General features: G+C 37.4%; 1 protein-coding gene across 3 annotated transcripts in view; it reads left to right on the plus strand.

Moving 5' to 3' along the window:
* LOC135480304 (endophilin-B1-like) overlaps positions 1-24,093 on the plus strand; it is a 47,889-nt gene that overhangs the window by 12,980 nt on the left and 10,816 nt on the right. The window contains exons 5-7 of one of the 3 annotated variants that reach the window (XM_064760113.1): positions 362-454; positions 6,114-6,137; positions 17,477-17,497. In XM_064760113.1, coding sequence (XP_064616183.1) covers positions 362-454; positions 6,114-6,137; positions 17,477-17,497 — 138 coding nt within the window. The remainder of the gene's footprint in view (positions 1-361; positions 455-6,113; positions 6,138-17,476; positions 17,498-24,093) is intronic. The other 2 variants (XM_064760114.1, XM_064760115.1) reach the window with 2 other exon arrangements.

The following is a 24,093-nucleotide window of genomic DNA, read 5'->3' on the forward strand; positions in this document are numbered from 1 at the left end:
GCTCTGGTTTCCTCCAGGCATAAAACGGACACATTTGTATTAATTCTTGAGTTTGGTGTTGAGCAACAATCAATCAATCGTGCCTGTAACACACAAGAAATCTAAAAGCATTTGACCGCATTTAATATCAAATGTTGAGAAAATAAAATAATATTGTAGATCATAATACTTTGTAATTGTAATTATGGTTTAGTTCTAATCTGTTTCAGTGTAGTTTGATTTCTTCATTTGGAGCACCAATTCATATCAAGATATTATTGCGGAACATTGTTAACATGAGATCAGAATATAATAGATTGCAAAGATTGCATGATCAGCACATAACAGTGTGTTATTTTTTTTTGTCACTGTTTGTTTACAGAAAGAAAAGAAGCTGCTAGAAACAAAGCGCCTGGATTTGGATGCGTGCAAGAACCGTTTAAGAAAAGCCAAGTCTCAAGCAAATCAGCAACAGGTAATATGAGGTGACATTTGGCCTCTGTCACCAATAGCAACAAGTATAGCAGAAGAAATTTACATTTAACTGTTCTCTTTGAGTTTGCTGGATTTCATTTGTAGAGTTAAAGATGATAGAGTTCATCTTCTCTTTCTCTAGGTCCTTAAGATAGTTAATTTGCTGTATGTGCCTTTAGTTTAAATAGGCGGCCATATTGGTGCTGTAAAGCGGCTCCTCCAATATGGCTGCCTAAAATAGTTCATGCACTGTGTAGACATTTGTATGTACATGTATGGTCATTTCATTCATATCTTTTTGCTGATGTAATCTGCATTGACTCTTCCATATGCAACTCACAACTTGTGTATAATATCTAATAGTTATAGCATGATCACATGATCATTACAGGTGTAGTCATTGAGAGGTGTGCATGTATGAGTGGGTACAAATACCATATAGTATGTGTGTATTTTGTATTGGCTAATATTTGCTGTACATTGACTTCAACTTAGTATGAAATAAAAACTGTTTATTAGTTCTCCTTTACAAAGTAAGGAGAGGTATTATGAGAAGGGATCAGATACTGGCGGTGGTGCTATCGGTGGTGCTATAGGTGGTGCTATAGGTGGTGCTATCGGTGGTGCTATTGATGGTGCTATCGGTGGTGCTATTGGTGGTGCTATTGGTGGTGCTATCGATGTCCAGTTGGTTATAGACTTTGGCCAATCATAAGGTTGCAGTGGCCACCCATAGTATGGTAGCGATTTGCATATCAAGGGCCAAAGAAGATTTTTACCTCATAGCTTAACATTTCCTCAGCCGTTCGTAGGGCTGCAGTTGCCACTCAGTAGTACATGGATTGCCAAAATGCAGTGTGTGATTTGCATATTAACCCACGTTGTCTTTAACCACTGCAGTGAGTTACAACTACATGACATACAAAGTCACTGCTCTACAGTATATTCTTACACATATCATAAACAGCCATAGTTGTGACAGTATAATGAGTTTGGTGTGTCTTGTCGAGTTAATGGCAAGATCTTAGCACTATCTATTAGAGAATTATATCTGTGAATGACGGTGTCAATCATTCTACTTTATTTTGGTTTTGGGTTCAAGATTTGAAGGGGCCTCTGTGAATCAGTTGGTTAGCGCGCTTGTGCAGTGTAATGATCCAGGAGCCTCTCACCAATATTTGAATGTATCAGTTTAACAGACTGCTCAATCAGGCAGGCTACCAGTAATGTCTGAATGCTTTGTATATATAAGATACTATAAACATCTTAACACAGTTTACTGTGACTTGATTACCATTTACCAGACACACACACACACACATACACACACACATACGTAACATGTAGTTATTATTGCTATGAAGCTGTGTGGTATGATTTATAAGTCTTGTAACCTAAGTAGATCATTGAAGCACTGAGACAACGAATGGAGTGTGAAATCATGCTTTGAAGCTAGATGTCATCAGATGAACTTGCGTTTGCGTATCACTCCTATTATTTTGAAGAAAATTCACATAGAGAAGTGAGATTTCGCATTGCATCCACATGAATTCTATCCGACAGAGACAGCCTTGCTTAGTACCAGGAGACTACACCCTAGATATAGCTGAAAGTGCATTTAATCCCAAAGCGAGTAATCTCGACCAAACTAATGCTGAAATTGGTGTTAATCCTAAAGCTGGCAATCTGTCAGTCAAGAGCAATGCCTTGGCCCCTGACAGAGTTTCTGTGCTAGCTTCCACCATCACAGTCAACCACGGCTTCAGTGATGCGCTGACAAGCTAAATCAGGTAAGTCGGCAGATAGACTCAACCGCCCTCTCAGGGCTTCTTGCGGAGTATTGATCTGCCCTAAATTATCGGCATGTTGTCGCATTCTACCCCTGGCTGGCTCGCAGATCTGCTTAATACGACAGGGGAAGGAAGTACCTATGTAACGAATCAATAGTAGCGAATGTGAGAAAGACAAATTCAGCAGATGTGAAACCCTAAAACATAGGTGTCATAGGCTTTTATTTGAGGGCTTTAGTGAAATTTACACAAGATGGTGCTGCTTAGTTTGTTTTTGCTGTGAACAGCTTTCGTAGATGGTTGCTTCAAATTGCTTTAGTGGGGAAGAAGTGTACAGTGGGCTTTAGTTGGGAAGACATGAGGGTTTACAAATTAGGCAGGCTTTTAATGAAAGCAGAAAGGTTAATGTAGTACTTGGCCGTATCTTGAGTCCGTTTAAATGATATGTTACAAATCTGGATCACAATCTTCTGAGGAGATTTACTTGGGCACTCGCACGCTAGCGCAGCGTAATGACCCGTGAGTCTCTCACCAATGCGGTCACTGTGAGTTCAAGTCCAGCTCATGCTGGCTTCCTCTCCGGTCGTATATGGGAAGGTCTGCTACCAACCTGCGGATGGTCGTGGGTTTCCCCCGGGCTCTGTCCGGTTTCCACTCACCATAATGCTGGCCGCCGTCATATAAGTGAAATATTCTTGAGTACGGCGTAAAACACCAGTCAAAATACTTAGGCACTCTGGTTTCACATCCCCATTAACCAAAAAGCCATGGTGAAAGTCAAAAACCCTAAATAGAACAATCTAATGAATAACGTCTCCCACCTCAACATGCTGCCCCTCCACACCAGACGCCCTTCAGATGACCCACAGGACAACCCCTAATATAAGCTCAGGCCCCACCCTCCAAAGCTTTTTCGTCGTCATATGGCTGAAAAATTGTTAAGTACGACGTTAAACCCCAAGCACTCACTCCAAAGCTATGTCAAAAAAACAGAGTGTGTTAGCTGAAGCAGGTGTATTGGTCAGTCTTATTAAATTCATAATGTTGAAAGCAATGTTAAACACCTAAAGTAAACACACATACATGTAAGTAATCAAGAAATTTTGTAGAGAAAATATGTGATATCTTGGTTAAAATCAGTATTAACTAAACCTAAAGGCTGAGGTGAATATTACTACATGTAAGTGTTTATTATTGAGTCCATTTAAAAATAATAATAATAATAACCACGTGTTTCATTATCTGATTATGTGATTGTTAAATGTTTGTTTACCACTTGTGTTGTGGTGATAAGCAGTTTACGGTGTGGCGATTTGTGCATTGTGACGTAATTATGTCACGGTGGTTCTTGTGCGAAATATACCCCTTTTTTTCATTTTGACCTAATTCCAACCATTGCCAATTTGAGTCAGTTTTAAAAGAACAATAAATGTTGTCATATTCAACAGAAACCCATTTGTTGCGATTTGAGAGTTGCCTTGCACCTAAAAATGCAGCTCACTATGACAATTTATGACCAGGCATGGAGGAAATATTACAGAATGCAGTAAAACCATGTGACCATGATTTGTTCAGTCGGGGAGGAGGGGAGGGGGCATCGGAAATATAGTCATATTGTGATATACTGTTACAGTGAATCCGGATATAAGAAGTGAATTATAAGAATTTTAACCAGTTTCCCTGAAAGTCGAGGTATTTCGAGACTCACTGATGAACAACAAAAAATACAGAACTCTGGCACAGACATAGCCCACGTATCCTGGTAGAATAAACAATAAAGATTTTTCTCTAGTCCTATTTTCTGAGTTCCCAGGCACACTTTTTTAAATGCAGTAAGCTATGGAACTACTCAGATTCTTAATGCCGTTGGGAGTAAATAAAAAAAAAAAAAAGAACGTTGAAAGATGAAGTGATTTTCAAATCCATGTGGTCTCCACACTTCCGATACCCATCCTTACTGCCTGGCCAGAATTGATTGTAGCCATGTTATCCCCGGTGTCTGTCAAGCCATATATCTGCATTACCCATAAGCCAAGGGACATGTTCAGTCATATACAGTTCCACTCAGCTAGCGATGAAAAGAGAGGAAAAATTAATCGATTTCTTTAGCTGCACTAGATGTGTAACATTTGTTACTTCATAAAGATTTTAAATTCTGGTGTAATTTTTTTTTTTCCAGCTAGGATTTAAGTGGCACTTTTTACACATGCGGCAATTCTAAACTCATCTGGATTCAGTGTATAATTGCTGTTAGAAAAGAACTATTTCATATGTTAAAAATGACTGTTTCTTCTCCATTGTAATGATCTAAAAACACTCAGCTCTGGCTTGTAGACCAGTGAAGCAATAAATGATTCTGTACAGGGATCTCCTAGTGTGTGTGTGCATATGTACACTTTTTCTAAACCCCAGTAGTCCGAAAAACTCCTCTTTTCAAGATGGCTAACCCTGTTTAGTTTCAGTTTCACTTCTGTAGATAATTGTTCTGTTGAATTTGTGACTCTGTGTTGTTTGTTATTTCTAGAGTATAGTTAAAAGAGTAATGTACACTTTAGTAAACCCAAGATTCCTAAAAACTCCAACTTTGAACATTGCTAGGCCTGTTTACTTTCACTTTCAACTTGTACTGTTTCAACTTGTACAGAGATCTCTGTGATGTCTAACATACAGTTAAATCTATGTCCAGCTCATGCTGGCTTCCTCTCCGGCCGTATGTGGGAAGGTCTCAGCAACCTGCGAATGGTTGTGGGTTTCCCCCGAGCTCTGCCCGGTTTCCTCCCATCATAATGCTGGTCGCCGTCGTATAAGTGAAATATTCTTGAGTATGGCGTAAAACACCAATCAAATAAATCAAATCAAATTAAAATTTTGTTATCCTTTATGCTGCTATTGTATATTGTTTACGTACATTAAGGGTTCTCTACCTGTTATTTGCCTTTCATTCTACAATCTTTAGAATCTTAAACAGAAATTAAATGCATTTCTCACTGGCTAGTGGCACAGTATAGCTGAAATATTGCTGATATGGTCTTAGGTCATACTGATCCACTTCCTGGCTGTTATCTTTTTCAGTTCTGAATCAAGTTCTGAATTAAGGAGTACTATCCTGCAATATTGCTTAATTTTTGCAACACATGTAGATTTCAAATTTTGGAAATGGTTATCATTTCGCAACATTTTCCACCTCTGTATGTCAGTTCCAAGCTGGGTAAAAACATGTCATTCTCTGCAACTATACAGAAACGGTGACCTTCATATACATGTATTAGAGAAAAGGACAAAAGACTACACTGCTTGGACCGACATGTTTTAGTTAGACAATGTTCCCATTCCATCTTTGCTATGCCATCCAATAGTACAAATAAAACATTTATTTATTTATTTATTTATTTATTTATTTGATTGGTGTTTTACGCCGTACTCAAGAGTATTTCACTTATACGATGGTGACCAGCATTATGATAGGAGGAAACCTGGGACAGCCTGGGGGAATCCAAGACCATCCGCAGGTTGTTGGCAGACTTTCGCACGTATGGCAGGAGAGGAAACCAGCTAGAACACACAGTGACTTCGTTGGTGAGTGGCACCTGGGTCATTATGCTGCGCTAGTGCACTAACCAACTGAGCCATTGAGGCCCCAATAAAACATTTAAACTCTCGCAGTTTAATTCATGGACTCATGTAAACAGGTAGGTTTCTAGTGTAATGTTATGGTGATACTAACAAGGAATGAAGACTGTCAAAGTCCACTGATATTTCTATGTACATGGTGTTTAATGAGTTAATTGTACCAATGATGTTGTCACCAGCTCTGCATGTCATACATGTGTGCTGACCTCTGACCTTTTACCTTCTCTTCTTGACCTCCAGTCTGGACAACCCATGGTGGCTGAGGTGGGCATATTTTACTCTACTATTGGCTGTTGTTTTTATACTTCAATTGTTTTCTTTTGCACACCAGCTGCATTTCAGGTTGAATTAGTTCAAAGTCAAATGTAAGAATTCATCAAAATATTATGAATAAAACTCATAGACTTTCTTATGCTTGATTATGTTTGAATTAACACGTCTAAAAAGTCATGCCATGTCTTTAAACGTAATCAAAAGTTTATGCAACAATTATCTTATAAAAGATTTATCATAAATATCATGACATAGTGAGAGGAAATTTTGAGCACAGGATTTGTTAAAATTAGCTTTAGCTGTATTCACTTCCACAAATTGGGATTCATGATTGCACCTTTATCTCTGTCACTTCCCTCTCTCCCTCCCCCCCCCCCCCCCCCCCCCCCCTGCCGTTTAAATGGTATCACCCGGTGCGAGAAAAACAAGAGTTGCATATCTTAAACCAGCATTGGTATCCACGTGGAAAGATTTTATTTTGCTGAATCTGCTTCAGAGAATTGGCTTCCCTTTTTACAGATGATCAAACAAATTCCACTTTTAGCTTGTTCGGACATTTTAATTTTAAATTACATGACATATCTAAAATCAACATTTGGGGATATTTTTCATGGGGAAAATCCAGCTACATGTAAATAAATATCCATCAATTTGTTGTGCAAAAATCTGTGATGTAGTGGTGTAGAGAAAATTGTTGTGAGCATGAATTAGTGATGTTTGATGGTTCATGTAAGGTTAAACACATTGTCTATTTTTTGTCCCTGGTTAACATGGATAAAGTACATTTTCAGAACTGTCATGCAACCCGTCAGTTTTGTCAGATAAATTAGATTTATCAAAATTCCTGCCATAATGGCATTCTCATCTTAGCCTTATCTTAATAGAAAGTTATTGTTTTCAATTCATACAGTTTTCTCCACACCTTTCATGATGATCAAATGTTCTATGCTCAGAATAATTAATAGACAGCTGTATACACTACATGTAAAATATCAAAGCCTAAGTGATATTGTTTATTTATTTATTACCAGTATTGTGGAGGTTTTATGAAGGCCTCAACTGTTGTTTTATGTCAATATTTTGTCTCGATAACAATATTTTGTCTTTCCTTCAAAATCACGTCTTTATCGTTATCTATTTGTTAGATATACAGTTAACGGTGAATTTGCTCCCGAATTGTCTCTCTATACATGTTCACACACAGCATTAGGAAGATTCAGTTGGAGAATTTGCAATTTGTAAAACTTGCTTGTACAATGAAAGAATTACCTTCTGACATTTTACACATACACCTTAACTGTAAGTGGTGTAAATTTTATTCACTGTTTACCTGAAATTTCCATGAAGACCTCCAATTTTGTCACCTTGGTCACAAAGCTCAATGTTTCATTCATTTATGCAGTGAGCACTTTCATATATCAGTAAAATTGTATGTGCACTTCTAAAGTTTGTTATGGTCTTACATAGTCATACATGATTTTGCTTTTATGATAGCCTTTTTCTCATCACTGTTGGGTGCTGGTTTCTTTTTTTTTTTTTTTACAATATATCACATGAAAACAGTTGATGGATTCTATCACCTGTGACAATGAATACTTAAGCAAGTTCAAGACCACTCTGGAATACATTGTCACTTACATAGTGTAATATGACTTTGTCTTAGATAATTTGAGAATTTGTATTGTACATTGTAAATGTAACCATGTGAAGTTTTTAAGGCAAAATAACTGTCAAATTGCACAATACAAGTTGTCAGTAGTTTGTGAACTCAATTCTCACATGTATTTCTGGCATTGTCTGGTGGGAAAATGAGCTGTCCAGATTGAAGCAGGGTTGGTGTTAATTATTTTGATGGAATATGTATGTGTAGATGCTCAGGTTATAGTGGGAGATTCGTTTTGCGGATCGGGTGGGGCTTTCTTTTTGTGTGGATGAAGTTTGTAAGAATTTGAGCTGGGTGAGCATTTTCAGGGTGGTGTTTAATAATCTGAGTGATCGGGTGATCTGGCAGTTCCATAGCTGAGCATACTTTGTCACAGCAGGATTCCTGTTGTTGGCGGTGTTGTCCGCTGTGAAAAATACATCTGTGATTCCACTCAATCTCTGTAGTATGTTTGCTCCAGCAAGTTCCTTTCATTGAAATGTCTGATGTTGACTAATCTAGCGTTATGAAATTTTCATTGATTTCTAACATGGCAGTTTCCTCTTCGGCCGTACATAGGAAGGTCTGGCAGCAACCTGCGGATGGGCGTGGATTAAATTTCCCCTGGTTTCTTACTTAATATTTTTGAGTGTGATGTAAAGCACCAATCAAATATGTATATATATATATATATATATATATCAAAATAGCGCTTTATATTTTGTCACATGGTTTACTAGTCACGTGTCGAAATGTCCTGCGGCCTGTTACCAATGAAAAATCTTCCTAATGTGTCTGTGATAATGCTGCTAATATCAGCTGTGTGTTTTGCTGGCAGAAAAGTTCAAATGAATATATCAGCCTAGTTTTAAACTTGGTGGGTTCTTCCTGCTTATGCTTTTCTGTGAAAACCTATACATATAGTGGTGTAGACCACTTTCAGTGGCCTAATGGTTAGAGCGTCCATTTCGAAGTCGAAAGACCCAGGATCAAACCTGGTTCCGGTCATAACAAGACTCTAGAAATTGTACTTGTTGCTGCCTCGTTTCGCGCTCAACTCTGAGAGGTTAGTGCAAGGAAACAGGACTGTTTGGCCCGTGTCAGTAAAATGTGACTGGGTTGGGTGTCATGACTGGTGTCTTTGGCATGATGGTTCAGCGTGAACTCGCCCTGCCACAAGAAGACACAGTTTATGTGCACACAACTAATGACCACTCGTCGTTATGACTGAAAAATTGTTACGTACATAAAACCCGCAAGCATGCATACCTACACATAGTGGTGGAAAACTGGCCAACTGTTGAAAATCAGCTAGCTGTTATAGGGATATAAAATGCACTCAAATCTGCCATCTGAGTGGGTAGAAATGTTCAGATCATTTGGTATTCGAGGACTTGTTTCAGCTAACACATCAATGGTTGCCGTGTTAGGCTGTTAGCGAGGGGTACTGATCAACACAGTTAGCAACGTTCAATAATCATCAATTATGTGAGCTCAGTGAAGTGGTGTTACCAGAGCAATAGCTGGCTGGACTATCAGTGCACTGGGAACCTTAGTCTGTTATAACAGTTTTATAACTGACTGCACTCTTGTGGTGGATTATTGAATATTCCAGGAGAGAAAGAAAAACTAATGAAACCTGGTGGAGGGAGTAATGTAAAATTACTAACCGGAGTTTGATGTGGTAGTACCAATTGTGAAGGAGTGCAGATTATAGTCTTATCATAGTTTTTTGCCCAAGCTAACCCACATTTTTTCCCCCCTCTCTGTTTCTTTATGCCGCTATCATAACAATGAAATGGAAGTGACGTGTACTTGATATCATACAGCTGCCGTTTGGTTGAACTTGTACTTGTATAGAACAGGAATAATAAGTACCATTATTTGTGGAGATCGTCCGATATCTACCTCGGCCCAGTTTCCTTCTCTTTTAAATCTATCAACCATTGCATGAGCAGTTATATATTCTAATCCAATCCCAAATCTAATTAATTCATGAAATCAACTAACTACTGTTTGCATTAAAAGGCTGATAAGGCCATTTGTATTGTATTAGCAATACAAAACAGCCAGTATCATTTGCATTGTGGTTATTCCCTCTTAGAACATAATAATCCTTGATGAAATTGGTGAAAAAAATACTGATAACACAATGCCCTGAAGTCAGCAGTAACCTTTGAGATAGTTTGATGATTGTTGAAATCAAGTATAATATAGCAGAGAAAGATATGTGGTCACAAGCTTACGGGATGAATATTTTAGAAAATGCACTCTATAATCAAGGACAAGTACAGTAGTTGTCCCCAACAACAACAACATGTACAATGCTGTAATATAGGCACACATGTGGTTGTTTCATGGCAAACTTATTTTACTGCATTGCTAGTGATTGGTGATATACATGTTCTATTAAAGGTACTGTAAATAATCTAATCTTTCTCTCCTCCCCCCACCTCCACCAAAAGTGCATTTTTAAAGGCAAATAAATGTCATAAGTTATTATTATTTTCTGTGCTGATATCCAGAGGAATATCATCCTGCATTTCACACAAACCTCAAAACACCCTTCTGAAATCAATAAAACTTTGGCAAATACAATTCATGGCCGACTGTATGTGGGAAGGTCTGCAGCAACCTGCAGATGGTTGTGGACTTTGCCCAGGCTCTGCCGGGTTTCCTCCCACCATAGTGCTGGCCGTTGTCGTATAAATGAAATATTCTTGGCAAAATACCAGTCAAATGAATAGATAAATAAATAAATTCATGGACGAAGTGTTTGGTCATTTGGGATATATTTCGTTGATAGGTTGGAAAAGTCTGCAGTGCCTAAACAAGTTGCTTTTATGAATGCATGGTATCTTGTTTCTGTTCCTGTAGAAATTCGGTTTAAAGATTAAAAGATCCATTTTAAGCAAGTTCCCAGAGAATTCTATTACATGTACCACCAGGACATCTGGTTTAGACCAGTCAGACATGTGCCATCAACAAAACCAGAGCTGTCCATCATAGTAGAGACTTGGGCCTATTTTTCAATAGATCTATTTGTTCGATATCAAATGTATGAATCCACCAACTTTGATGGAATGAATTAAGGTAGACCAGCAACAATGATAAGTTGCTATGATAATGTTGTTTGTCATGCAGCTGTCAAATTTTTAGCGCGTTATGTGAAAATTATTCTGCCTATTAATTAAGAAACATTTAATTGGCTTGAAGTGTGGGACAACCTTAGGTATTAGATTCACTGAACAGTAGTGTCCTCAGAGAAAGAAGGTTTGTTGCAATAAATGAAAATGTAACAGCATAGTTAAATACTACTTTTTTCGCCATTGTTATTTATTGCCAACTGTAGTTTTATATTATATCATAACCAAGATATTTCAGTGAAAACAAATTCTGTGGAAGTACGTCTCATTGGAAAGCAAAAAAAAAGCAAGAACTGAGTAATACTGAGTGATATTTCTATCTATGACCGAACTTTTCACAAAGCTTTGAAATGTGTCTACGTATATAGGACAGGTGTTGTACAGTAAGAACAAAGACCCCACAGTACAGGGCACTACCGGTTGTATGGCCCTCACATGTGAAAGGCAGAAGTTAAGTCTTTGGATCCAGAAACTCTAGAAATGCAGATAATGTGTTTCCTACTTCACACACACCACATCTATTGTTTTCCCTGTTTGACAAATGTTATGTATTCCAGCTCTGTACTTTGACCCTCAGTGATACACCCAGGGTTAGCTAGGTTATGCCACCAACTGTCTTGAATTACGCTTTATTCTCAACCTTCTTCCATAAGACCGGCCCGATAGCACAGTTGGGAGAGCGTCCGCGTAGGGAGCAGTAATCCAGAGTCAATCCTGGGTCGAGTCACACCTAAGACTTTAAAAGAGGAAGTTGTAACTTCCTTGCTTGGCGTTCAGCATGAAAGGAATAGTGCAACGACTGGTTGACCCGTATCAGTATAATGGCTCGAGCGGGGCGGCTTACTGCCTTTGGAAAGTCGTCTCAGTGAAGCAGCACTGGATTAAAAGAGCGGTGGAAATCCATCCTGCAGAAAAGAGGCACATTACATTCTCTCTAAGCATTCTTTCGTTGTCATATGACTGAAAATTGTTAAGTACGACCTCAAACCCCAAGCACTCACTCACCCACTTCAGAATTAAGGCAATTAAAGCGTGTGATTTTAGACATTGAAATAATTATCTTACATTTTACACTTTCAAAAGTTTTTGTATGCCTTCAAACATTCATTATCTTTATGCCTTCAAAAATTCATTTTCTGTAGACCTTTAAAAACTTTTTCTCTATACTCTCAAACAGTTATATTCATCATGCTTTTAAGAATGCTTTTTTTTTATACGCAGTAATTAATACACTTTACAATGACAATGATGGAAAGTCGATCCTATTGTAATAGATAAGTGTACATTTTTATTCAGTCATTACAATTCTTGCAGAGAAAGGAAAGAAATATGAAAGCAGAGGTGTAGAAATGTCAATAAAAGTAGGTTGTTGGTACTGTTTAAAGTCAAGAGTCTCCTTCACCTACGTGTATTGGCATGATTAGGATGTAAGCCAGGGCTGCTGTGAGTTCAAGTCCAGCTCATGCTGGCTTCCTCTCCCGCCGTAAGTGGGAAGGTCTGGCAGCAACCTGTGGCTGGTCGTGGGTTTCCCCCCGGGCTCTTTCCGGTTTCCCTCCACCATAATGCTGGCTGCCATCGTGACAAGAAGCCTTACTTACTGTTGACTTCCCCAGTTTCGTGTAACCTGCCTTTGCGTATTATTTTGATATGTATGTTCAGGGTGTTAGTGATGCGCATATTTCCAAGGAATTGGCAAAAGTGGGTAAAGAGCCTAGTTTTCATAAAACAGTTTTGTTGGTCAGGCTGCATGCAAACAGTGCAGCTTGAGAAAGGTGTAAAGTTACATTGTTTGTTCTGTACAGGTTTACAGTTGCTGACACTGCAATTCTTCAACTTGCAAGGTGTTTACTCATATTCTGAGAGCATAATTCTGTGTAGACTGATAAAATCATACTTTTTGTGAAGACATGAAGTTGGCCAATCCAACCAATGTGGTTTTGTCTTCAAAAGCAACTAAAACTGTGCATAAATTGCACTAAGATTTGCTATTTCGTATACAAATAGTTTCAGGAATTAAGGTATAGCAGTAATCTGAAATCTTTGTGTTAAACAACTTGTGGTTTTAGTAAGGTTACTGGTATGCATGTGTATATAGCACATCAGTTTGTGATGATTTAAGTAGGTTGCCCCAAAAACAAAACAAAAAAAGTCACCTTTATGTTCAGTACGCTGTCAGTATGTATTTTCATGTTTTCGTGCATGATTTCTGGCATGTTTATGAATCATGAATGCATGTTTATGAATCATGAATGCATTGTTTTTATGAATCATGAATGCATGTTTGGTGGTAGATGTTACCTTGGCACACCTAGCTTTGCTTTTTTTATTCAGACAAAGTAATCTGTTCTCAGGACTAGAAACTGTTGTTGTGCCCACCAGATCTTCATGATTTATCACAGGCTTGGTTTGTGCCCCTCAAGGAGGAATGATAGTTAACATACGCTATAACATACAGTGTATGAGATTTGTAGACTTTGAAGCCCCCAAATTTCTAACACCCCCTCCCCCCCTCCATTGGCCCAAAAGACATTACTTTTTGGTGCTGATACTTACATGTTTCTGGCAGGATATCATTCTACTTTCTGAACAAACCTCAAAATACCTTTCTAAAACCAATCAAATGCTTAGAATCAAGCAAAATGAGTAACTTGGCCATGGATTAGTACCTTTGTGAAACAAATACATATTATCAGACAGTTTGTCCACGTTTTGATGCAACTTTTGAGGCGAAAATATTGAACAGACAGGCAAAAAAATCCACAGCAAATGAACAGGGGAATAATTTGAGCAATCCACATTAAGCATCATTGTCCATCTAGGACAAACACTAAAACAGACTGCAAATGAATCCAGACAATTCCCAAGCCATTAGCGTTACATGTGGCATTAAATTTCTGCTGAGCATTGTAAAACAATACACTCTGTTGTAATGATATTTTGACAGAGGCAATCCGACAGAAATCCAGCTGTAACTTTTTATCGTGACGTTTATAATGATTTTTGCATTAATGCAGTATTAATGGGTTATAGGAACTGCTGTTGGCAAATACACACATTTGTCCAGTAGAACAAAAAATACATAATTTTGTACATGCACCATAAGTTTTGATTTTTATCTGAAATGTTAGTTATGATATTTGATAATCTTGGCAAACATAGGAAACATATCTGCATTAGGTATTAAAATCTTTACCAGGACACACATACAAAGGGCATTTTTATAACTTTCACATGGAAAAACTTTTGAAGGGTAATTAAGGTATTATTTTTTCTGTCCATGTTTAAAAGTTAGTGTGCAAGAATAATAATTCTTTAGAGGTTGTTTTTTCCTTTTTTGGCCAGGTTTTTGATAGTGAATAAAAGAGAAAAAAAATGCTAATATGAAGAATAGCTAAGGATAGAGTTTGTAACAGCATGTCAGTATAAAGATGGAAATAGGTTTTATTTCAGAATTTTTTTGGGTATTTCCACCCAAGAGCGTGCCATAATGTCATCATTTGTGTGTCCTGTCTGGATGTATAAATAGGCTCTGGTGTCCCAATAAACAACTTTGACATTGTAAAATGCAGAGATTCGGAGGTGTAGACTCATAAGGGACCTTCTCCGATTCACATGTAATACCTAAGAGAGCTTTGGGCCAAGGTAAATTCTTCCCTTGTGTGTCTTATATGTGGGTGGAGATGCAGGGCCTGAGTGTAAACAAAGTGGTCATTTCATACACACATACACACATACAGCAGAAGTTCACTCTGATTATCAGGGGTGATAAGGGACCATCTCGGCTATATGTCCACTAAAATCAGTATCAGGATGGTCATAAAACAAAACTACAAGGGATATTTTACTTATTCTGGATGAAGTAAAAAAAGGCTGAAAGATGTGAGTGAAATGTACAGCGCAGAATTAGAGCCAGACAATTGCTGTTGTTGTTGTTACTGCTGTTACAACATGCGGAAGGTCGTGGGTTTCCCAGAGCCCAGTTTCCTCCTACGATAATAAAGTGTATAGCAGGGAATCGGGTGTCATAGCCACTGGTATTTCTACAAGCAAGGGGTTGTGAACCCACCTTGTCTTATCACATGTACATGTAGGTAAGCATGAATTTACAAAAGGCTATCTATAGTACATGTATGAGATTGGATCCATTCGGTCCATATCTTGCGATATCTTTGTGAACTTGATCAGTTTGTGAATTCTATAACATTAACTGATTCAATGAAAAAAATGTTCAATTTGGATGTGAAATTTTGAATACTGTGATTCTTCACCTTTTTTTGTTTGTTTGCATGTTTGTAAGGTGTTTTTATTCAAGCATATTCTTATGATGTTATCGTGTGTATGGACTGATAAAATTATTCTTTTTTAAAGCCTTGAAATCAAATTAAAAATGTGCTTAAATTGCACTGAAAGTTGCTCCTCTTATAAGCTGAAAAGCTAAGGAATTTAGGTAGTGACAAAAAAGGAAAACAGTTTGTGTCTGTAATTTCCAGCAAAGATGACATTTTTTCAGCAAATCCAAGTACTCAGCCTTTATTAATATTTTTGCCTGTTGCATGTGTAGAGAGTGGCATGATGGTATACTGGTGTAGTAGACCTAGCTTCATGTATATGCCCTAAATGACCTTAAATTTTACCCTTGTGTAACTTGCCCAGTTTTCCTGATTCTGTGAGTTTTATTGATTATAGACGGGTATTTTGAGGTTTGTTTTGAACATGAGATAATATTCCACTGGGAAGTTGTGAGTTTCAGCACGAAAAATAATATTTTGTGACATTTGTTTACCTTTACTTCACTTTTGTGGACAAAATTTTAGGTCATTTAGGGTATATGTTAGATGATAGTGCTTATAAAACCTGGTTATGAGATAGACCAGAGGTTATAAACAGTGTTATGTGATAGAGCTTATAAAACCTGGTTATGTGATAGACCAGAGGTTATAAACAGTGTTATGTGATAGAGCTATAAAACCTGGTTATGAGATAGACCAGAGGTTATAAACAGTGTTATGTGATAGAGCTTATAAAACCTGGTTGTGAGATACACCAGATGTTATAAACAGTGTTATGTGATAGAGCTTCTAAAGCCTGGTTATGAGATAGACCAGAGGTTATTAACAGTGTTATGTTACAGAGCTTATAAAACCTGGTATGAGATAGACCAGAGGTTATTAACAGTGTTATGTGATAGAGCTTATAAAACCTGGTTGTGAGATAGACCAGAGGTTATAAACAGTGTTATGTGATAGAGCTTATAAAACCTGGTTATGAGATAGACCAGAGGTTATAAACAGTGTTATGTGATAGAGCTTATAAAACCTGGTTGTGAGATAGACCAGATGTTATAAACAGTGTTATGTGATAGAGCTTATAAAACCTGGTTATGAGATAGACCAGATGTTATAAACAGTGTTATGTGATAGAGCTTATAAAACCTGGTTATGAGATAGACCAGAGGTTATAAACAGTGTTATGTGATAGAGCTTATAAAACCTGGTTATGAGATAGACCAGAGGTTATAAACAGTGTTATGTGATAGAGCTTATAAAACCTGGTTGTGAGATAGACCAGAGGTTATAAACAGTGTTATGTGATAGAGGTTATAAACAGTGTTATGTGATAGAGCTTATAAAACCTGGTTGTGAGATAGACCAGAGGTTATAAACAGTGTTATGTGATAGAGCTTATAAAAACTGGTTATGAGATAGACCAGAGGTTATTAACAGTGTTATGTGATAGAGCTTATAAACATTGTTTTGTCAATGTGGTTAATCAGACGAAGTGTATAAAACTTTGTGATGGAGCCTAGTATATAAACCTTGTTATGGGATAGAGCTTGAAAACCTTGTGTAATATATGCCCCAGTAGTGATGAATGGTCTGTGTTAGTTATTTAAACATCGTCATAGTATAGTGCCCTTTATTCATAGTCTAGTGCCTTTATGCATGGTCTAGTGCCTTTACGTATTTAATTGTTTGTGGTCCAAGTGGGCCTGTGGAAAGTGGTGTTCACAGAAATATGTTACTGTACACAGAAACATGATCCACATGTAAACATCTTATTAGACATCAGGAACATGTTGTTGTGTACAGAGACATGTTACTATACATGGAAACATGTTGCAGGACATTGAAACATGTTGATGTACATGGAAACATGTTGCCGGGCATGGAAACATGTTGTACATGGAAACTTGTTGCAGTACATGGAAACATGTTGCTGCACACAGAAGCATGTACAAAGAAACATTTTGCTGCACACAGAAACATGTTTCTGTATTTGGAAAGATGTTGCTGTAAAACTACACTGCAGTGTGGGTAATATTTTGTATGTTTTCATAGATTTCAAATAAATAAGTGAAGATTCTCTATGAAGATGTTTATTCTGGCATATAATTGATTGATGCAAGTCATCTGAGCCTTGGAAATGTACACATATAAGAGAAACTCACCCAACAAAAGGAATATTGTACTGTTAAAGATTAACACATCCTGTTGTGTGTAAAGCTAACCCAACTTTGTTCTCTCTCCTTCTGCCTCAAAAAGGACACAGATGCCGTTGCTAAAGTAAGTTGCCCTTCCTTTTCTAATCTGGGCTGTGAAGGTTTTATTGCCTCCCTTTCATGGTTTGTCTTTGTCATGCACTCTGTAGTAATTTTGTTTCTCATATCATTGTTTTGGCTACAGCCGGCATTATTTTCTTTATTTATATGTATGCACATTTTGTATATCAGTCTGGACTGCTTTTCTAATATACAAATGCTTGCGCTACAGAAAATGTTTTTACCAAATGCACTGCGCAATTTTCTTCAAGTTGTTAATTTTCACATCACAACAACGTTAATATTTTTTGTCTTTTTTTATGGTGAGGTCGACAGGGGGTAGGGGGGCGGGGGGGGGGGGGAGGGGGAGGGAAATCATACCATTCATATCATAATGTATCATCATAATGTATCATCATCTGGTTCTTTCTGTACACTGCTCAGGGGGATTAGGGGAGGGAGTGGAGGTATGGAGGGGAGTGGGGGAAACTACCACACCGAACCAGGTACCTGATAACCCTCCTGACTTTGATCGAGAGCTACATGTAAAGTCATCAGTCTTCTTGTTATAATTAGGACAATCAGTTAGTGGGCTCAGTCAGCAGGAAACCTTCGTGTTACATGACATGAATTTATGCATATATATGTGATGTCTGGTGAATGCATACAAATGTCTCACCAAAACCTTTCTTCTTCTTTACATTTTCCTATCATTTGCTTTAGTTATTTCATTCGATCCTTTGACTTATTTCGGTGCGTGTTTCTATTTCAGTTTTTCTAAGTTTTTCGTTTTCTGTCTGTTTGTCGGCCTGTCACATATTTTGAGCTCCATTGTTGTATATATCATGTACTTGAGTCCTGTTCTCATGGTATCCAATCTCTGTTCTCATGGTATCCAATCTCTGTTTTCATGGTATCCAATCTCTGTTCTCTGACATGATATACATGTAAATGCTAGCACTTATTGATGAAGACCTGCATGCTATTATCAAGTATTACATCTGTGCAGAAATTTAACTGTTATGTATAAACAATAACTTATCTGGCTGGAGTTTTACAAATATTGGACATATATGACCACGCTCAGGTCTAGGTAGAGGAGACATAGATGTAGCAAAGTTAAAAGTAAACCGTCGACCATCAGCTCGGTACCTTCTTTTATTCTCAGAGTGATATACTTTCAGAGCTCTGATTTTAAGTTCTACATGTAGCTTGTAAAATGTTTATCTTGTTACTTTCTGCATATGCATGTGCACTGTATGAGTATATGTAGTCATGATATAGTTTGGTGAGAAATCGAGAAACGGTGAAATCAACACATGTACATCATGTCATTGTCATTTCAACATCGTGTTCATTATTTACAACAATATAAGCTATTTTTTTTATACTCCTTGAGCCTGAAATTGTTTTTTTACACAGAGGTCGCAGCAATTTCAATGAGAAACAAAAATCTCGGTTGTTAGAGATGCAGCCATAAATGTTATTTTTCATTGGTTTCATTTTTTGGATAGTAAAAGAAAATAAAATATATGGCATTAGAGTGAGTATAATTGACGTTACTCTATTAAATCTTTGGCCTTTTCAACCACCTGAGCAACCAATATTTTGAAACATTTTGAGAGAACTACAGGTTGTATAAAGGAAAATGAATGTAGCCATGTTTTTTTTATAAGGCCTTACGAAGGTTCAGGTCTCAGTTTTCCTTTTCAGATTTCAAGATTTGGATTTAATTCAAGGAAAAGTTGAAATATGATCTAAAATTAGATTTATATGTTGGCAGCTAACATGAACTAACAAGGCATTAATAAGATTTATAAATCACACAATTTCAGTATCAAATCTATGAACACAAAAACAAGTTATTTATCTTATGAATTTGGGCTCACTTTATAGGTGTAATAAGTTGGCTTCATTTGACCTTGGGCAAGTGAAACATTTTCATGCATTTGACCTTGAAATGTTTACAAGTATATCCTTATAGTCTATTGATTATGCAGGTTTATATTCTGTGTTAAAATCTACAGAATAGAAAAGTTTGCAATAGTTATTCAGAAATATTATTATTCCTGGTTGTAACTTCCTCGCTTGGCGTTCAGCATGAAGGGAAGAGTGCAACGACTGGTTGACCCGCATCAGTATAATGGCTCGGGCGGAGCGGCTTGCTTGCCTTTGGTAAGTCGTCTCAGTGAAGCAACACTAGATAAAAGAGCGTCCTGCAACAAGGAGGCACATTACATGCTCTCTTAAGGATCCTTTGTTGTCATATGACTGAAAAATTGTTAAGTACAACGTTAAACCCCAAGCATTCACTCACTCACTCATTCACTCCATGCATTAGGAAGGAAAATATGATTGGTTTTGTGAGAGCTGATGTAGCCATCAGTGTAATCTCAGCGCCCTAAATCCTCCACCTTTTCACATATGAAAAAACTTTCAGTGCAATTTATGCATCTTTATAATTGAATTTTGACGGCAAAACCTAGAATTGCTGGGTTGACCAATTTCAGGGCTTCATAAAACATATAATTTTATCAGTGGTACACGGACTAATGCCTTCAGAATATGCTTGAATAAACACATTGCAAACATGCGATACGGTTGTAGTATTACAGAAACTGAGTTACATATACGCCGCAAGGTTGACACTCTTTACACTGTTGTCCTGGATTCAGTGAGCAAAGGTTAATGCCCTGTTCTTATATGTATGGATTTTCATTGCACGGCATATGGTCAAAAGGCCGCCCAGAAGTATAAGTTTGTTTCTGGTCAACTCTACCTAGTCCCAAATCAGCAGGTGTACATACTCTATTTACCCTAATAATTTGTCACTAAAAATACAATAAAGGTCATAAAATATTAATTTTTGTGCTGAAACTTACATAATTCCAGCAGGATATGGTCCTATCTTCTAAAACACCTTTCAAAGATGATTGCACATCTCAGAATGATGTTTAGATTTTATAAAAAAAAAATTTTATTTGAACATTTGATTATTTAAAAGACTGAGAGTTAACAACGATTGGCTAACAGTGGGTAAAGGAGATCCTAGTTTAAAGTTGCCACTTTGACTTAAGTAGATCTTCTGTTACCATACACATGTGTACATATTGGAAGTTACACCCACTGGTACCCTAAACTTGAATGTCTCATACAACACCGGTTTCCTGTTAACATCAGCAGTCAGGTTCACCTGTGAAGGATTAATTGAAAATAACATTTTATCGCACTGTATATTTAGTTTGACGTACTGTTGAACATGTATTAGTTCTAATAGGCTTTTCATGTCATCATCTTGATGGATATGAATTTGTATAAATGGAGAGCTTTATCAACTCTTGGCAGTCAGCCCAAGTGTTAATGAGCTAGGCTAGTGGTGTATTGTAAACACTGTCGAAACAGCAATTACCTGCTGTATAGTCACCCTTATTCGCATCGACGTCACTTTAAATTATCCAGAGTGCAGACCGAAAAAATGCGTATATGTAAATGGTAGGACTAGTTACATGCAGGATAGCAAATGTGCCGCAAACCTGAAATAAAACGGGGGTCTTTTTTGTTACGTTTTTTACATTTCGTATTATTAAACACCGATTACTCTCAATCACCAATTAGCCGCTACATTTCATGAGTTCATGAAGGTATTAATTATCCAGATGTTAAGATATACTGTAATTCTTCAACCTTTCCGCATGTTTGCAAGGTGTTTATTCAAGCAGATTCTGAGGGCATTATTCTGTGTAGATTGATAAAATAACACTTTTTGTGAAGCCCTTAAATTGCCCCAACCCAACCAATGTAGTTTTTGTCTCCAAAATCAAATTAAAAAAGTTGCTCTTTTATTTGTGAAAAGGTTAAGGAATTAGGATATAACTGACTAGGTCAATTAATTTCTGAGTGTCTGTAGACATTCAGTATTGACTTCTTGAACCAAATGAAGCAAAAGCCCAAGATGATGGTACGTAGAATTGACATTGCCCTGAATACATAGTGCAGATAGAAAATTGGCTGTTTTCTGAATTATGTATATAGATTTCTATTGTGTAGCATATTGTGATAAGACCACATCAAAAATGGTTTTGTTTTCAACGAGGCTTTGAGACTTTGATGTAGATTGTACATGTATTAGGTTTAAACTATGCTGAACACTGGCTGGTTGATCGACAGTACCATGCTGTGACTGTACAGTGCTGTGACAGTACAGTGCTGTGTGGTGAAAAGCTTGCAGTGCGCACTATATACAGTGCTCATGTGTGACATGATATTGTAAGAAACTTGACAGATTGTACACTCCTCATGGATGAATAAATAAATGAATAAAACCTGTATTTTGCTCTTCTCAGAGGCCCTCTATAACAATATATCAACAAGTAACATCAGTATAAATAACTGCATTTTCAGTCAGTAATACATGTACAGTATACATATATAACAGGAAAGCGAATATCTCTTATGACTGGCCTGATGTGACTGTCAACAGGGGTCTCTGACTCACTGTGTTGTTACAAGCCGGCCTCTGTGTTTGGAAGGCCTTAGTCATTTATTTATGTATATTAGTTCAGTCTGACATGAAGTAATGGACAGCAGGTTGCACTAACCTGCGCCATGTGCACATGTGCTCAGCAGCTCTAGGGAATGGCTTTATGTATGCGTCTGCAGTCTTGTAGCTTAGTAATGGCCAGCATGATTTTCGAGTTGCATATATTCATAGATATATCTGTAGGCAAACCAGGCTGGTGACATATTCTGCACCCGTGAATTTAATAAGCTAAAAGACGTTGTCTTAATTAATTGTATTAATATAAGGCAGTGTTTTGCTAATTATCTTTCTATTAAACCTTGTTATACTTTTTCACGTATCCATTCCAATTCTGAAGTCTGAAGAGCCACAAGTAAAGATTTCTGAGTAAAATTGAGGCCAGGGAAAATGCCATCAGTGTTTGAAGAGGTTACAACAAGTGTGTGTTATAAATGCTTTTACTTGTGTTTAAGGGTCTTGGGAAGATTGCACATTTAATGAAGTCTTATATTTAAGTGTTAAAATTAAGGTTTTAATTCAAAACTTGCTGTATCGCGTTGTAGCGATATCTGTTTTATAGATGCCAGTTCATTTAAGGTGCCGTATGTGAGAAGGTCTGCCAGCAACCTGCGGATGGTCGTGGGTTTCCGCCGGGCTCTGCCCGGTTTCCACCCACCATAATGCTGGCCGCCGTCGTATAAGTGAAATATTCTTGAGTACGGCGTAAAACACCAATCAAAAAAAAAAAAAAAAAAAAATCATTTAAGGTGTGTTTAAAGATCAGAAATTATTTCAATATTTTTGTCAAATTCTACGAACATGGAATTGAAATCTGATTTTTTTTTAAAAGAAATGTTTCTAGTCAAAGAGAGTATTAATTCCATATAATTCAAAGATTTGCTTTGCCCTTTATTTGTTTGATTGGTCTTTTATGCCTTACTCAAGAATGTTTCACTTATACGGCCAGCATTTAGTGGGAGGAAAGCCCGGGGAAAACCCATGACCAGGTTGCTGGCAGGCCTACCCATGTATGGCTTGTGACGGAGCTGGATTTGAACTCACAATGACCGTATTGGTGAGAGGCTCCTTGGCCATTGCGCCACGTTGGCGTGCTAACTTCCTCAGCCACGGAGGCCCCAGCTTTTCCCTTATAGGCAATGTATAATCATACATCAGTATGTGTAGTGACAGTTACTTCATAGTAAAGAGGCATATGCAGGCCTTAGTACATACCTTTGAACAGCACCCAAATTAGAGCTGCGAACACCCACCCAAAATTATCCTACAGAAAGGGCCCAAATTACGTGGCTTTGGTAGGAGAAGATAGGCAAATGAAAAGGCTTGGAAGATGTCAACTTGTCACTAAAAGCTATATTCCTAGCCTATTATTACCTATCCTAGACCTATTACATTGTGATCTTCATGTTGTGATTTAATTTCTTTGCACCAGTCTTTCCTGTATTTACTGAACTTGATCTGCCCACCATGATATAGTAAACAAACTTGCTGAACTAGGGGTTTGATGACAAGAGGTCAAATGAACCACAAAATGGAGAGAGTCAGCCAAACAACATTTGGAATAATGTATTGTCTTAAATGATTGAATATAGGTAACTGCAAACCAGTGTTGTCTGATATAGGTGGTGTGATATGTGGGTCAGTAGCTGGAGCTTGAATATACATCTGCCTCTGCATGATGTGTGGTACCAACCTTGTATGAAGAGTATGGTTGCACAACTCATGCTGTCACAAAACATTGAATTAATAGTCAGGAGTCTATCTCAGTGAATTTTGGATGTTATCTTTTGCTGTATTTTAGGTTGCGTGTTATTGGTATATGTTCATCTGGTGTCAGCTAGGTTTTTGTTTTTTTATTTGTTCATCATGGTTCAGGGGAAGCAACTCTTTAGTGTTCCTTGTAGATGTGCTCTTATTTGCATGAAGGTGGTGGCGTGAAAAAAGGAATCCAAACATGTTTTATCTGCTGTCAGATGTTCACATATGATAAAATCACAACATTAATGTTTGTGTACAATAGGTCTCTTGACATTATTGTGCCTGAAGTCTGCCATTAGTCATCATGATGAGTGATTGGATTTATT

This window comes from Liolophura sinensis, chromosome 13 (assembly GCF_032854445.1).
Source record: "Liolophura sinensis isolate JHLJ2023 chromosome 13, CUHK_Ljap_v2, whole genome shotgun sequence".
NCBI lineage: Eukaryota > Metazoa > Mollusca > Polyplacophora > Chitonida > Chitonidae > Liolophura > Liolophura sinensis.